This window comes from Theileria equi (assembly GCF_000342415.1).
Source record: "Theileria equi strain WA chromosome 4 map unlocalized gcontig_1105316255039, whole genome shotgun sequence".
Taxonomy (NCBI): Eukaryota; Apicomplexa; class Aconoidasida; order Piroplasmida; family Theileriidae; genus Theileria; species Theileria equi.
The window spans coordinates 692,660-706,775 of record NW_004668229.1 but is presented as its reverse complement, the minus strand read 5'-3'; the positions used below and the strand labels follow the sequence as shown (position 1 = coordinate 706,775).

Sequence of the window (14,116 nt, the reverse complement as noted above, 5' to 3'; positions counted from 1 at the left end):
GTTGTAGAGTTATGATTGCAGACTGTAAATTAGCCACAGTCGAGCCTCTAAAGGCTCCAAGGAGCAGAGATGCGCCAACTCACGTGAGTTTTCAATTTATACTCCAATACAAACAAATGTGTAGATGGATACCTCCTCTTCCTATGACCATAAATCTCTGGATACCGAAATTAGACAACTTAAAGAGCTCTTCTTTAACTTGAGACCGAGCTCTAAAGCCAACTGGACAAACATTTGCATAGATAAACGCCATGACTTCAAGTTCTGGGCACACATAACACATGAGCTCGGATTTAACATTCTGAAGTGTGTTTTTAGTATCGGAATGCCGTATGAAGATCAACTGGCAGTTACACAGTACCTCGTAAAATCGGATTTTGGAGACACTTTGTGCACCAGTACGTGCTACATAAGTACTTTGAGGAATGAGATTGCCTTTCATCTGCTAAGTGGGATGATAGAAAATCGGTTGCCTGGGTCTATCAGGTTAATATTAAGAGGGAATGGCTACCAATTTTTTGAAGCAAGAATAAACCAGCTTTTGTTTACAGATGGAAACTTTGATGTAGACGCTATATGCCATAATATTAATGCGATAAACACTCTCTTTCCATTTCTACTAGAATATAAATCAGTGAGTTTTCTATTCATGTGTAAGGATTTACAAATGCGTAGGTAAATTTACAAAACATGTGCCATCGTTTATTGACCTCAAAGCTTTGGAAGTTCATATGGAAATACGTGATAACGCAGTTTGATGATGAAAACAAAGGATATGATAAATTGTTTACTACATTTCTCGACATGACATCAACTTTTCTATATGGAGCTCGTGGGTCAGGGTTCCTTAAAAAGCTACATACAACCGCTTCTGCCTACTTTTGGGGCTATATGCTGGAACTTTTAACGTGGAATACAAACCATAAAGCGTTGTGTAAGCTCATTGTCTTTACTGCAGATGTACTATTACTCAGCTTTGCTGATCGCTGTCTAAATGTTATACCAGAAGAAATTATAGACGGACTAAATGCAAAAATGAACAATGCCATTAAAAAGGCAGACAGTGAGATTATTACCACGGAAAAAATTATCGAAAAGAATCACATAAAGTCCTATTATTCGGAGATGGCATATGATTTCCTCAAAAAGATGCTACTCGCGTTATCTTGTGAGAATAAGGAACCAAACAACAAACAGATACGGAAGAATATACCGCTATTATACGAAATATCATCGCTTTCGATGTCAACTCTCACTATTCCATTAATTTCTGATAATTTGTTTGAGGTTGAGCCCAGAAAACCCAAATTCGGATTATCGGAAAACAAGATATTTCCACGCATACTACCATGTTTTAACGATGGATGTGATCGCAACTTTCATATAGATACACCTCAGGTGCATTTGGATCAAGAGTTGGAGTTTTTCTACTGCCCAAGGTTTGTTGTATTTTCGTGAAAACATTAACATTTAGTTGTGGGATACCAAGCTACTGTAGCGAAGAATGTTATAGACAACACTGGAAATTTTCACATCGTGAGGTACGCTTAGTATAAATTAGCATAATATTTTCAGATATGCCCGTACTTTCAATCATTTCCTACATTTGCCAAGTACCTGCCACAAGAGAACAAGACAATAGTATCCACACTTGAGAATTTCTCACTTAGTTCCGCAGGATCCGATGGGGACTGGACTTTAATATTCTAGAAATGTGCTTGGAGTCTATAAAACATACCATATATCAATTCTGGGGGACAAATAAAAATCAAAGTGCATGCACGCCCGCTGTTTTAAATTTCTTCTTCCCACATTTGCACTAATTCTTCCAAGCATAAGCCCTATATGCTAGTGAATTTTTAGAATTATTATCACTGAAGCATAAATTATTAATGGGAGACGGGACAGTTGCCTCGTGTACATTCAGACCCCATGAATATTTTTTCATATTCTGGCCTGTTCCTACACATTTTATAGAATATAATAGTTTTATTTGATACCTGAGTAGATTTTAATGTTGTTTTAACCTATTAAATGCAGACTAATGTTGTGAAATTATTACTTGTGGCACTTGTATATTCAAGGCTCTATGCTCTTGCAAGTCCCACGAGAGTAACCCTGAATATCGAACATGACGCTGATCATAACCACTTTATGGTTACTAAGAGTTGTTACAAGGGTTTGCCATACACAGTATATCGTCCATTGCCTGGCTATGATGTGCATACGGTAAGTAAAAGGGAAGGGCCAATTTGGATTCGATCTATTAGGAGAATAAAGTTTCTGGCGGCATTTGTTTATTACACTAACATCCATAATAAATACCCGTTCTTTTGCATACAAGTAAGGTTGGCCAATGGAGTTTTAGTTTCTCTAAAGGACAAAAGCGGTCCAATGGAAGAACTTAAATTCTCCCTTGTTCCGTTTCTGAGAAGCGCAATGTTAGAGCAAAAGAAGGAAACTAAAGCTAAAAGAGCTGAAACCGTATCTGAAGATCTAGATTATACGTTTTTGTCTGATATACTAGAACACATTTCAAGGGAAGAAGCCAGAAAATGGAACGTTGGCACTTTAGCTCCTGCTAGGCAAGATGAAGGTGGTGATAATGAATCGCATGTTAATTATTCGGACATGGAAGATTTAGAGAATGATGGAGTGGAAGAAATTGAAGATGATCCTATGGAAGGAACTTCGTCTGGTACTTGGGCACAGATGATGGGTAGAGGTAATGTGTGAAGTTGTTTTACAGATTGCCTCTCCAGTACCTTTACAGTTCTGGATGTTCTATGGTATCTATGGATGTAGGTGTAATTACCCAGGTGACTGATGAGTACATTAGTAGTTCTGCCACAATAGCTCCACGACTTAGACCCTTATGGTAAAATGTCCCGGATTTCTTATCATACTCATAGAGTCTAGTGTAAGACCTGAAAGATGATAGTCAGTATGACCGTTGAACAGTGAACCATGGCTACCATGTTGTATGAAGCAAGATGTCTGGACTAATGAAGAAGTCATTGTATCAAGGTAGAACAGGTGTAGCAAAGTATGGACTTGTAGACGATGATTCCTACTGTCTCCATGGCTAAAAAGCATCATTATGTGGACCAAGGTGTGACTAACATGGCACAGCTCGAATGCGGAGAGACCAAACCTCATCCATTAGATGTTCCGCAATATTCGTAGGAAGTAACCAGAGGTACCATCTAAACTCGTTACATATCTAACATGGCAGCGATACCACTGAGTACTTTATAAGATTCCATCGTTTTAGACAAAGACCAGAGTGTAGGACCTTCAGTGGCAAAGGGGACACACATTCCAAATTCTCCTCAAATCTTCCAGCCTTTAAAATAAACATAATAAATCTATCGCAAATATCGCTCTAATTTGTAAAATACATTTATATTTGACCAATTTAGACGACAGTGCTATGGGGGCTAGAGGATGAACATTCCTCCCTTGTAAATTATTAAAAATGAAGGTATGAACCGTAAGGTTACGAGAATTCCAACGTAGTTTTAAACCTCGCAGTTTTAACTCTGTCTACACCCACTCTTGACTCTGAATGTGATAGTAGAAGTAGTACTGGTGGTATTTGAAGGACTTTTGACATTGTTGTTTATTTTTGCACGAAATTTAGTGTTGTTTGTTAAAGGGACAAATTATATCTCTATTTGTACATTATGGTCCTTGCTTTGGCAGTTTTGATTCCTCGCATCCCTGTAAAGGTATTTTGATTATAGGTGATGACTGAAAATACGGCTGAAAACATGACGGAAGAAAAGAAGGAGGAGAAGAATGAGACTCCTCCTGACGCTTTGACGTTGGTGAGACGAGCTGGAATGTTCATGGTTGGATTGACATTATTGCAGACGCTTTACCTTGGTTTGAATGCTTCTAGATACACAATCAAGAGATTCAAGATTCCTGATGAGAATGTTGATTTATTCATCACAAAGGTCAACAATTCTCTTCAAATCTCCTGTTTTATAGGAACTATACTCATAAACATCTATTTCTGGACTTGTAAGAATCTTCAAAAGTACAACTACAAAATATCAGTTGTTACAAACTTCCTTTGTTTTGCAGCCTACTTACCTCTTCTACACTCATTCACGAGCGGAGGTCCTCAAGGACATTTGACCTATTACTACTATATGATAACGTTCTCTTCCTTCATCTACGGTGTGAATCAGGCGTTTATGCTGAATATAGGGGTCCCTGAAATAACCTATTACAGCGCCTCTATTCCCCTTGGAGGTTTGGAAGCAGCAGGATTTCATCTCATATTCCTCAGCATTGCAGAAAGGATTAATGTGAGCAATATAGACCATAGTATTGTTGTTGGTCAGATTTTACTTTCCATTGTCATGTCCTTCATCACTTTCCTGTTATGTGCATATGGATATTGGAGTGGTCCTGCACAGAATAGTGATAATACCCAGAATGCAAGTGGTGCTAGTACTAATACTAACACTACCAACAGTAATGAGACTAATAGCCAAACGCAAGGAAATGCAAAAACATCACCACCGTTAAATGAGATGTTTAATGCATGGTCCCCGATTTTAATGACTGCTCTTGGGTTGGGTATAATTTATGGTATATACCCTGCTATTATGCCATTTAAACTGGCAAGATTGGAAAGTGCATATAGACTTGATTTGATCTTCATGATATCTAGTGCGTTCCCTGGCATAATTCTCTGTATAATATCTGAATGCACAACCTGGGGACCAAATCGCAATTGGAAGAAGGACGCAAACTGGAACTATACCTGGTTTTTGGCGATCCCATTTGTGATACTCCCGGTCATTTTCATACTCCCACTTCACTATCCATATCTGTCAATATCAATGCTAATAAGAAACAACATCTGGTTTCATGGATTCCTGGGTTTCATATATCTCTATTGTCACCTCATTTTGGTCACTGTTGGATACTCTGCTGCAGGTACCCAAGTAGATTTTGATAAGCAATACTATGATGGAAATGCATCGGCTTTTAACACACTTTTCGCCTATTTTTGGTTAATCACAATATCGCTAATTGGACACGGTTACCTCAAGACTTACTCAAAATATGAGAAAGATCCAGACAACTGGCCTACCAGACACTATGGATTCTGGAAATCGCTATGGTTTTGGATTCCAAAGGCACTTGGTGGAGCATGCACTAGTCTATGGGCTACGTTCTCTGCGGATGTGAGAGGGGATATCTTATGCAAAAAGGAGCATCTATTTATTGTATATGAAGATGCTCCTCCTGACTATGAATAAGCTTGGCAATCTAATTTTTAAACGTAGCTTTTACCACTGTAGAAATATACGGTGAGTCTTAATGTAGTGTTTTTCATCTTTACATGATTGAGTTAAATCTTGATCTTCTATTGTTACATGAACTTTGCAATATGTTACACGGGATTTATTATAAATGTATCTCCTTTAGTACGCTCTCTCCCTTTCGTACTCGTTCTTCCATCACCTTTTGCTGAGCTTCAGGTGTTGCCTGCGTGTGTTTGTTGTGGATATCAACGGACTTACCGCATCCTTTTGGTAGATTCTGACACATTTGTAGAGTTCCTTGGCTTCATTTTTGCACTTGAACATCACCAGATTAGTCTCAGCTGAGCAATTGACGTACTCATCGATTTCGGCCCTGCAGGAATAAAGTTTAGGTGTAGCTTTGGGGCATGTATGCACGTTTCAGGACTTTCTTACCGGCATTTATTGCGTATATCTGCTCCTATCTGCTTCATTGTCTCTTTTCGCTCCCTAGTTAGCCGATCTGTAGGTAGTAATGTCGTAAAGTGGATCAAGAGGTCGAATTAGGACAATTCCGCCATTTTATGAAAATTTAAAACACAATGCAGCATTTATGGATATAAATCTCCAATAATAAGCAAAAGGTAAACAAAAAACGTACATTCGGCCTCTCGAAACTGCAAGTAGGAAATTGGACCGTCGTCATATCCTGTAGGCTTTCGTCCGAATTCAAGAAAACAAACCGAATCGTTTGGTTATGAACGAAAATAAACTTTGGTCACGATCGTTGGAAGTCATAGATTAATCAACGACTGAATGTCCAGCCGAGTGACACACAGAGGGCAATGACAACAATTTCCGGGCTCCCCAAAAGTTTCCTTACGGAACTCACTGGCAAATGTAGTCTAGAAGAATGAAGATAGAATAGAAACTTCAACTATTATTCAACAGCATTCTGGATATGGAGCACGTAGAACTCGTGAGGGAGAAAATGTGCTCCGTAATGACAGTCTGTGTCTGCACAAAGTTTGCCTTTAGCTTATTGTGTAACCCTCTGCGCGATTTCAGGCCGTTAGAAAGCGAGGCATACGCATTATTAAGCACATTACCCTCCCATCCCTTTATCAATCCAGTTGCCTCTGGCGGATTATTGAAAAATTGCGATTCCAGCGATTTTATCTTATCGTCTAAATGCTCCAAATCGGACTTGTACTTTGTCATTAATCCCATGATGCTCTCTTGCAACTTATGGTATGTCCGTTTGGACCTCTTGAAGCGGTACTCTTCATTGAGTCTCTCACCATCGTCATCTTGTAAATGAGTGATGCCACCGTATTTTCCTAAAGATTAGTATGAATAAATGCATGGTGGAATTATGGACACGAGTAAAAGGGTCAAGAGGTGAATGAATGGTTGTCTTAGTTTGTAAATTTCAAAGGTGTTTGTTCCAAATAAGTTCTAATTCTGAGCCAAGTACAAGTATCCATAAGTCCTAGCATTTCAGTATACCAACAAGAGAGTAGTCTAAAGGGGAGGGTCTAATGGTCTTTCTACCTACTGGCATTGGAGAGTACATTACAGACGAGTTATTAGTCGTGCAAGTAGAGCGGGTCCTTTCCATATTCCAAGGCCTACGGCAGCTCCACCTGCCAATACATCAGAAGTTATTAGAGACGTCTCAATAATCTTGCCAGTATTACTGGGTGGTTCGGGAAATTCTATTCTCTTGAGAAGAGCAACAACATTCTCAAGCTTTTTAACATCTACTTTGGTGTTTCCATTTCTGGCCACAGATATCCACTTTTCTCCATCAAGACTTCTACTATTGCCATTTAGTCTCATTTCTACCAATAGCAACAGATTACGAATACCATCTGAAGAATAGTAATAAGCTATTAGGTTTTTCATAGAAACATCTGATTTTATATCAAGTAGTTTTCCATCATATTCAACGTCCTTGAGCCTGAATTCTTTACTTTCTGACAGTTTGTGTGTGCACTTTAAGAAACTAGAGGTACTCTATCTTACCCTCATAAACACTAAATTGTAGAGTATTCCTTCTAGGTGAGTACGAACCTCTGTCAATTGAAAGATTGACTATAACCATTGGTGTTAAGGAATCAGTAAGTAGACTCTTCATTGAGGTTATATCATCAACGGATGGTACACCAGTAAAACCCTTTTCTACCTCCCAGTGAGTGTCTCCTGAACATCTACTGTACCACCTGTTCTCATTTTTTCTGGATTTCAGATCTTCATATTTAAAGTAGATTAGAAATGCATCTACAGTATTCTTTGTGCAGTATACATTAACTGATTTAACACCTCCAATGTTTGAAAGTCCAGTATAATTAGTCTCTTTGGTCTTAATCCTGGAAATGGTAAATCCATCAATATCATGTACATATAGAGTGCAATCCTGATGTGTAGTTTGAGTCACCTTAATTTGTTTACCAGAGCAGCTAGGGCAAGAATAATTTTGGCCCCGCTGATCACCTTCCTCTGAGAGGTTAATTATGTGAGCCTCTCTATTTTTGCATACCCAAAAATCAAGTTCTTGTAGAATATTATCAGGGGTTACAGAACTAGATTTGGTCCAGTTGTTATTTCCCTTAGTATTCGTGTAGTATTCACCATTGTGACCCAACTGAAGAGCAAGAGGTGTATCACGGTTTGAATCCCCTAACCATGAAATTACTGCAACGGTTGAACAGGATACTTGGCCAGGAAGTCCATTTTCTGGAACTCCCTTAATCTTAGAAATTGTCTATCCATCAGATGGTTTATGAATGCGCAGTTTATATCCTGGGAAATTCTCAGGTTCAATGTATTCAGTGACTGTTATAAGCACTTTCTCCTCATAGTATGTGTAAGTATCTATAGTGTCGTCTTCATTAGGTACTTTGCCAATGTCAATAGTGACACCCTTACCGGTCATAATACATCCTTATTCAGTAGTGTTTCCTAATAGTCCCTCCACTAGTTCCATCCATCATACCCATTCATTCTTCCATAGTCCCCTTTATAGTAGTACTCCATTCATTTTAAACATTCACCTCATCATCCTTTTATATAGTTTATTAACTCACCATCTTTGGCTTTAATATATGCGATTTTAGCCTGAGGAATAGCCTTGACATCTCCATTAACTTGGTCTATTTTTTGCGATATTTGTTCCTCTTTATCCTCTTGCACCGGCTCCTTTGGTGTCAAATAATCCTTAATAGTCTTTGCCGCAGAATTACCCTTTTTGGATGCCACTCGAGTCGGTGTAGACTTTGATGATGCTGAATTTATCGATGGAGAACTAATGAGGCTCCTAGTCCTCTTTAAAAATCTGCCAGACCTTGGTGTACTAGATTCTGGATCTTCTTCCAATGAATCACCTGTTGAAACACTTCTTCTATAAGGTGCTTTGCTCTTTGGAGGTTGTCCATCATCAATGAGTGTAATTTGTCTGGATCCTCTACCAGATTCCGATGGCGACTTGCCACCTCTAGCACTCTTTATTTGTGTTGTAGGAACCTTTTTTGTAGCCTCTACATTCTTTGTAACATCAGATCCCTTTGGCAGAGGTGATCCTTTTTGAGCTCCACTTGTCAGATCCTCTTCATCAATCGATAGTGTTGTTGTCAGCACCTTCTGTTTAAACTTGTATCCAGTCACCTGACCTTTTTGTACCGATATATCACTTCTTAGGCTACTAGTTCTGCTCGGTTTAGCCCTGTCTAACTCCTTAGAGACAGTCCTAGAAGGACCCCTAGAATTGGACATTGTATGGCTCTAAATCTCAATGTCTACTATTTCCTCTTGACGTATTATAACTTATGTTGATTTTTTATATCCCTTTTAGTACCTATTACGCCAGGAAACCAACAGTCTCGCAGATTTGGGGGTTAAAAATTAAAACGTAACCAAATGCGGACTTGCAAAGCGTGTGAGAGAATCTCTCCGCGAACATTTAGTTGAAATATCAAGGTGAACGTACATGAATACGCATTATAGGCTGAAGTTCGTTAAAACGCAGCAATATAGAGCTATCGTGTCACCCAAGCCCTGCACTATAAATATAGAGGCGTAAGCAGCGCTGCTTGCGTGATCGGCTGGATGCTGCTACCGACTCTTTAGTTAATCATACCCAGGGATAAGACTGTCTTGACCCCTGTAGAGCTACAAGGTTTCCAGTGTGCTCAATCCCTCTGGCCAACTTATTCCTGGGTGACTCTGGTTTACGGGGTACCACGAAATGTGTATGTACATTGATGAAAATGTGTGTATGATTGTGTGCGCAATATCTAGGGTCTATGGATGTGGAAGAAGAGTAGATTGTGACGCGGAGAGTCCCAGGAATGACTGACCTCTGCTCCTGCGCTACAATTCTTCCTATTGGCTACCATGGCCTTTTATGATCTATAAGGCCCATAAATATCCAAATGTACGAGTATAATGCAGGTGTGTCGCCGATTTAAGAGAATCTGGGCAGCGACAGGATCAGTACGGTTGATTCCGCACATTGGCGACTTCACTGGAAAGTTCGTACCAGATGAGAGGTACACAGCTGTGGTACATCTGCTAGCATCCATTCCATAGAGATCCATGGCCCATACCTCTCGTTTGAACGCTTTCGGCCGCCTGGGAAAATTCCTTGGACTCGTTATCACTTTTCCATTCACTCCAGAGACGCCACAGCATCTATTATGGGCGTTATATTCAAAGATCCATATATTACAAGGAAAATCGTACACCTGAAGGTGTGGCTGTAGTTCTCGGATCTACGGCACCAGAAAGTGACCTCGTCGTTGCTATTACTTCAGTTGTACCTTTAAACAAATAATTCAATTCTTTACAAAAGCTTAAATCACTAACAAATATGTGCATTACACACTGAAAAGTATTGATGGGTGGGGGTTGGCAAATCCTTCCGAGGAGTTAGCGGCCATCGACTCCATCAGTTTTTATAAAATTTTACATTAGCTGGTATTTCAACCCATTGAGGTGTTATAGTGAGGCTCTTGCAAATGGCACCAAAAGATAAAAATGCTCCTGTAGAGCAAAAGGTTCTTCTGGGAAGGTTTGTCGATTTTATCTCTATACTTTAACTTCAAATTCATTTTGTAGGCCAAAGAATAACCTTAAGCTCGGTCTTGTTGGTCTTCCTAATGTTGGCAAATCGACGACGTTCAATTTGCTCTCAAAACAGTCTGTTCCAGCCGAAAACTTTCCATTTTGTACGATAAATCCTCATGAAGCTGTTGTTAGCGTTCCAGATGAACGTTTTGAGCACTTATGCAAGATTTTTGAACCAAAAAAGGAAATTGCGGCCTCGTTGACGATTTTTGATATCGCTGGACTCGTCAGAGGAGCCCATAAAGGAGAAGGATTAGGGAACGCCTTCTTGTCACACATTGATGCCGTTGATGGAATATTGCATGTAGTAAGTTGAATGTGTAGTATATAGTCTTGTTCTGAGTGTAAAGCGGGAGTCCAAGAATTAATAATGAGACTATCAAAGAGACTATGGCAAATGTTGTGGCGTCATTCCATGATGCTGTTCCATAGTGACCATTCTGCTCACACCAGTTGAGACGTTGGAAGAGGAAGAGAGGTACATAATAATAGTGAGTATGGATGGAAGAATGAGGAAATATCTATTAACATAGGACACTGGATAAGTGCTACATAATGGATGAGGATGTAGCATGAGCGAAAGGAAAGATGTTACCATTAACATTGGTGAAACAGAAGTAAATCGTAGTTATCAGGATACATCTGGTAATAATATAACTGTCCAAAAGCGGAACGATCTACCGGGTAAAGGTTATAAGAGATACACTCACATCCCCGTAACAGGGCCGTATTATATTGATGGAATAAATTACAAGGGAGTAAAACAGAGTGGATTTGAGAATATATCACATTATTATTATGAAAAAAAGGTAACCGTATACTATTTAAGATATGATGAGAGTAACCTAGTACCATTAATAGTGGGACTTGAAAAGTCCAGTGGGAATGATAATTATTACTACTACAAGAAGGATAGCTATTTTGCATCTTCTAATCCATGGAAAGAAATTACAGATGAAAAGGCCAGTGTTAGTCAAGAAAGTCAGCTTACTGAAAAACTTACGGATATTAGTGCTAAGCTAAAGGAGCTTGTAGTACTAAATCTCAGTCAAACTAATGGTAATTACTATGCCAATGGAGATCCAAGCCAAGTTCCAACTATAAATGCGGATGTTACCATATCTGTTTCCTCTCAAGACCTATACACCACATACAATAAGTACACCCACAAGCATACTACTGGACTAAACATAAGACTCCTATCCACAAAGAATGGTGGTGCGAACATACCATTTGATCCTCCTATATGTGGTACTCTGTGTAGTGAGGCTTATGTCTACTACTGGAACGGAGATCCAGGATATAGTATTCCCCTTTTACTGGAACTTAAGCAAATGTCAGGTACATTTTACTACATACTTGATGCTAATGGAAATAGTTGGAATAAGCAGAATGATATAACTAAGACTACTCTGAAGAAGGATCTTGATAAACAGAATTGTAGTAGAAATGATGCTCATATTTTAGATATTTCACAGAAAGGTAGTTCTAGTCCTATTTACTACAATTGTCCTAGTTGTGATTCTAACTCGGTTAAAGTGTCCACTCGTGATACTACTGACTATTCCTACTCTCATCTTGCTGGTAGCTTCTCGAGATTCAAGGATGGAAAAACGGAGCAGACTGGGCTTGCATTTACTAGTACAATGTCTACTGTGTTTGTATATTACTATCCAAAAGGATCCGAAGAAATTCCGCTTTTGATTTGTCTTTCAGAATTATCAGATAAATGGTACCAAAGAGACTACTTGGATTCTAGCACCTGGAAATCGGTCATAAATGATAAACCCAATAGTTATACTAATGATCCAAACATCCTAAAGCTTCTAAAGACTATATTACCAACTGTCACTATAGATGTGGGATATAAAAATAGTCTTGAGACAAGTAAAAGTTCTACTAGTTATGAGGATACTTCTGGAGGGGTAAAAGAACGGATTAATGTTACAAGAAAGGATATTGAAAATGATGGTTTTGTTAGATTTTCCCACTCCGTTCATAATAAAGATGGTTTCATACTTGGTGGAGTTAAATATGGTGAAGGTACTGCTTTCTCTGGATTATCGTCTAGTTTCATTCTTAAGAGTGTCACTGCATACTACTCTGGTGAGGATGGCTTTAAACTCGACAATCTTCTCTTGGTTGGCTTTGAGAAAAGAGGCACTGGTAGTAATAACTATGAATATTATATCAGGGGAGGTGAAGACAAGAATGGAACTAGTTGGACACTGTATCCAGAACAGAAAACTGAACTGAAAGATCCTCTTCTCGCCCCAAAACTTAAGAACTTAAAGGAAACGTTTGAGGCTGAAAATAAATCTCAAGCTGGAGGAGCCACCGGTGAAAGAGGCGGTAATGGAGTTGCTGAATCTGGTTCACAGAACTTTGGTGATAGGATACTTAAGTTCATTGAATCTCACCCTGCTGAAATTGGTGGAGTCGGTGGAACAATAGGAACAGGAATTGTTGGTGCTCTAGCTATGTGGAAGGGACCCGCTCTTATTGCAAAACTAATAACTCGTCTGTAAAACACTCCATTTCTACCCTCTGCCATTAGACTCTCCCCTCTAGACTCTTCTCTTGTTGGTATACTGGAATGCTAGGACTCGCTCTGTAAAACATACTTTAGATCAGTATGTATAGAATATATAAATGCACCCTACAGTGAATGTTTCATTGGACGGTACTGCATCACTCATTTTGTCTCTGTGAAACGTATCTATGTGCAATAACGCTTATCTTTTCAGGTGAGAGCATTTGAGGATGACGAAATTATACATACCGATGGTGAAGTCAACCCCGTTAATGACCTCGACACCATCAACCAAGAACTCATTTTAAAGGACTTGGACAAGTGCTCCAAGGCAGTTGTAGAAATTGACAAGGTCTATCAGCGTAACATGAAGGTAAAATCCAAGAAGGAAGAGCTCGATACAATGCTAAAGGTTAAGGAGCACCTGGAAAAGAATCTCTGGATCAGTCATGGTATGTCTACTTTTTACAATTCTTACATCTTTAGGCAACTGGAAATCATTAGAGGTTAACATCATTAATGAGTACAATTTCCTTACTGCAAAACCAATCGTATATTTAGTAAATCTCTCCGAAAATGATTTTGTACGCCAAAAGAATAAGTGGCTTGCAAAAATTGCAAAATGGGTACAGGACAATAACCCTGGCCCAATCATCCCATACAGTGCCCAATTTGAGCTATCTCTTGAAGCTTTTGATACACCTGAAGCTAAGGAAGGATATCTCAAGGTAACTTTATTCCTCATTTTTATATTTAAAACAGGATAAAAACGGTACCAGTAGCAAGATAAACAAAATCATCACCAGTGGATATTCCGCTCTACAGCTTATTCACTACTTTACATGCGGTCCAGATGAAGTTAGATGCTGGACAATTCGCAACGGAACAAAAGCTCCACAGGCCGCAGGTGTGTTTCTTTTCTATTCCATATTTTCTTCATTCTTACCCATTCTGTATACCCTCATTTTAGGCGTAATCCATTCCGACTTTGAACGTGGTTTCATATGTGCCGAAGTTTATAATTACAAGGATATTCTGGAGCACGGATCCGAAGGAGAAGTTCGTGCCAATGGCAAGTACTTGCAAAAGGGAAAGGATTATGTTGTCAATGATGGAGACATCATTTTTTTCAAATTCAACGTGACTAATAAGAAGTAATAATTCCGTTTAAATATTACTATGGAAGGTA

General features: G+C 39.0%; 6 protein-coding genes across 6 annotated transcripts; 4 read left to right on the top strand and 2 right to left on the bottom strand.

The window, feature by feature from the left end:
• Positions 1–11: 11 nt before the first annotated feature.
• Positions 12–1,710, top strand: BEWA_054600 (conserved hypothetical protein; the record flags this gene model as incomplete). Its single annotated transcript, XM_004832799.1, has 5 exons — positions 12–83; positions 125–634; positions 676–1,439; positions 1,475–1,541; positions 1,576–1,710. The coding sequence occupies 5 exons, from the start codon at positions 12–14 to the stop codon at positions 1,708–1,710; spliced, it is 1,548 nt and encodes a 515-aa protein (XP_004832856.1).
• Positions 1,711–2,034: 324 nt separating this feature from the next.
• BEWA_054590 (signal peptide containing protein) lies at positions 2,035–2,736 on the top strand (the record flags this gene model as incomplete). Its single annotated transcript, XM_004832798.1, has 1 exon — positions 2,035–2,736. The coding sequence occupies one exon, from the start codon at positions 2,035–2,037 to the stop codon at positions 2,734–2,736; it is 702 nt and encodes a 233-aa protein (XP_004832855.1).
• Positions 2,737–3,749: 1,013 nt separating this feature from the next.
• Positions 3,750–5,286, top strand: BEWA_054580 (conserved hypothetical protein; the record flags this gene model as incomplete). The annotated part of the gene is made up of 1 exon (XM_004832797.1): positions 3,750–5,286. One exon carries the CDS (start codon positions 3,750–3,752, stop codon positions 5,280–5,282), a length of 1,533 nt encoding a protein of 510 aa, XP_004832854.1. The 3' UTR covers positions 5,283–5,286.
• Positions 5,287–5,430: 144 nt separating this feature from the next.
• On the bottom strand, positions 5,431–5,761 carry BEWA_054570 (hypothetical protein; the record flags this gene model as incomplete). Its single annotated transcript, XM_004832796.1, has 3 exons — positions 5,431–5,511; positions 5,547–5,661; positions 5,724–5,761. The coding sequence occupies 3 exons, from the start codon at positions 5,759–5,761 to the stop codon at positions 5,431–5,433; spliced, it is 234 nt and encodes a 77-aa protein (XP_004832853.1).
• A 439-nt stretch (positions 5,762–6,200) lies between these two features.
• Positions 6,201–9,041, bottom strand: BEWA_054560 (hypothetical protein; the record flags this gene model as incomplete). The annotated part of the gene is made up of 4 exons (XM_004832795.1): positions 6,201–6,607; positions 6,851–7,246; positions 7,344–7,964; positions 8,357–9,041. 4 exons carry the CDS (start codon positions 9,039–9,041, stop codon positions 6,201–6,203), a joined length of 2,109 nt encoding a protein of 702 aa, XP_004832852.1.
• Positions 9,042–10,224: 1,183 nt separating this feature from the next.
• Positions 10,225–14,116, top strand: BEWA_054550 (GTP-binding protein family member protein). The gene is made up of 6 exons (XM_004832794.1): positions 10,225–10,338; positions 10,386–10,701; positions 13,142–13,379; positions 13,414–13,655; positions 13,690–13,834; positions 13,898–14,116. The coding sequence occupies exons 1-6, from the start codon at positions 10,286–10,288 to the stop codon at positions 14,083–14,085; spliced, it is 1,182 nt and encodes a 393-aa protein (XP_004832851.1). The 5' UTR covers positions 10,225–10,285; the 3' UTR covers positions 14,086–14,116.

Bases quoted from the DNA above. Each gene is read 5' to 3' on its own strand.
- BEWA_054550 (XM_004832794.1), top strand. From the start codon at position 10,286: ATGGCACCAAAAGATAAAAATGCTCCTGTAGAGCAAAAGGTTCTTCTG. The intron at 10,339-10,385 runs GTTTGTCGATTT...TTCATTTTGTAG, and splicing joins CAAAAGGTTCTTCTGGGAAG to GCCAAAGAATAACCTTAAGC. The intron at 13,835-13,897 runs GTGTGTTTCTTT...CCCTCATTTTAG, and splicing joins AAAAGCTCCACAGGCCGCAG to GCGTAATCCATTCCGACTTT.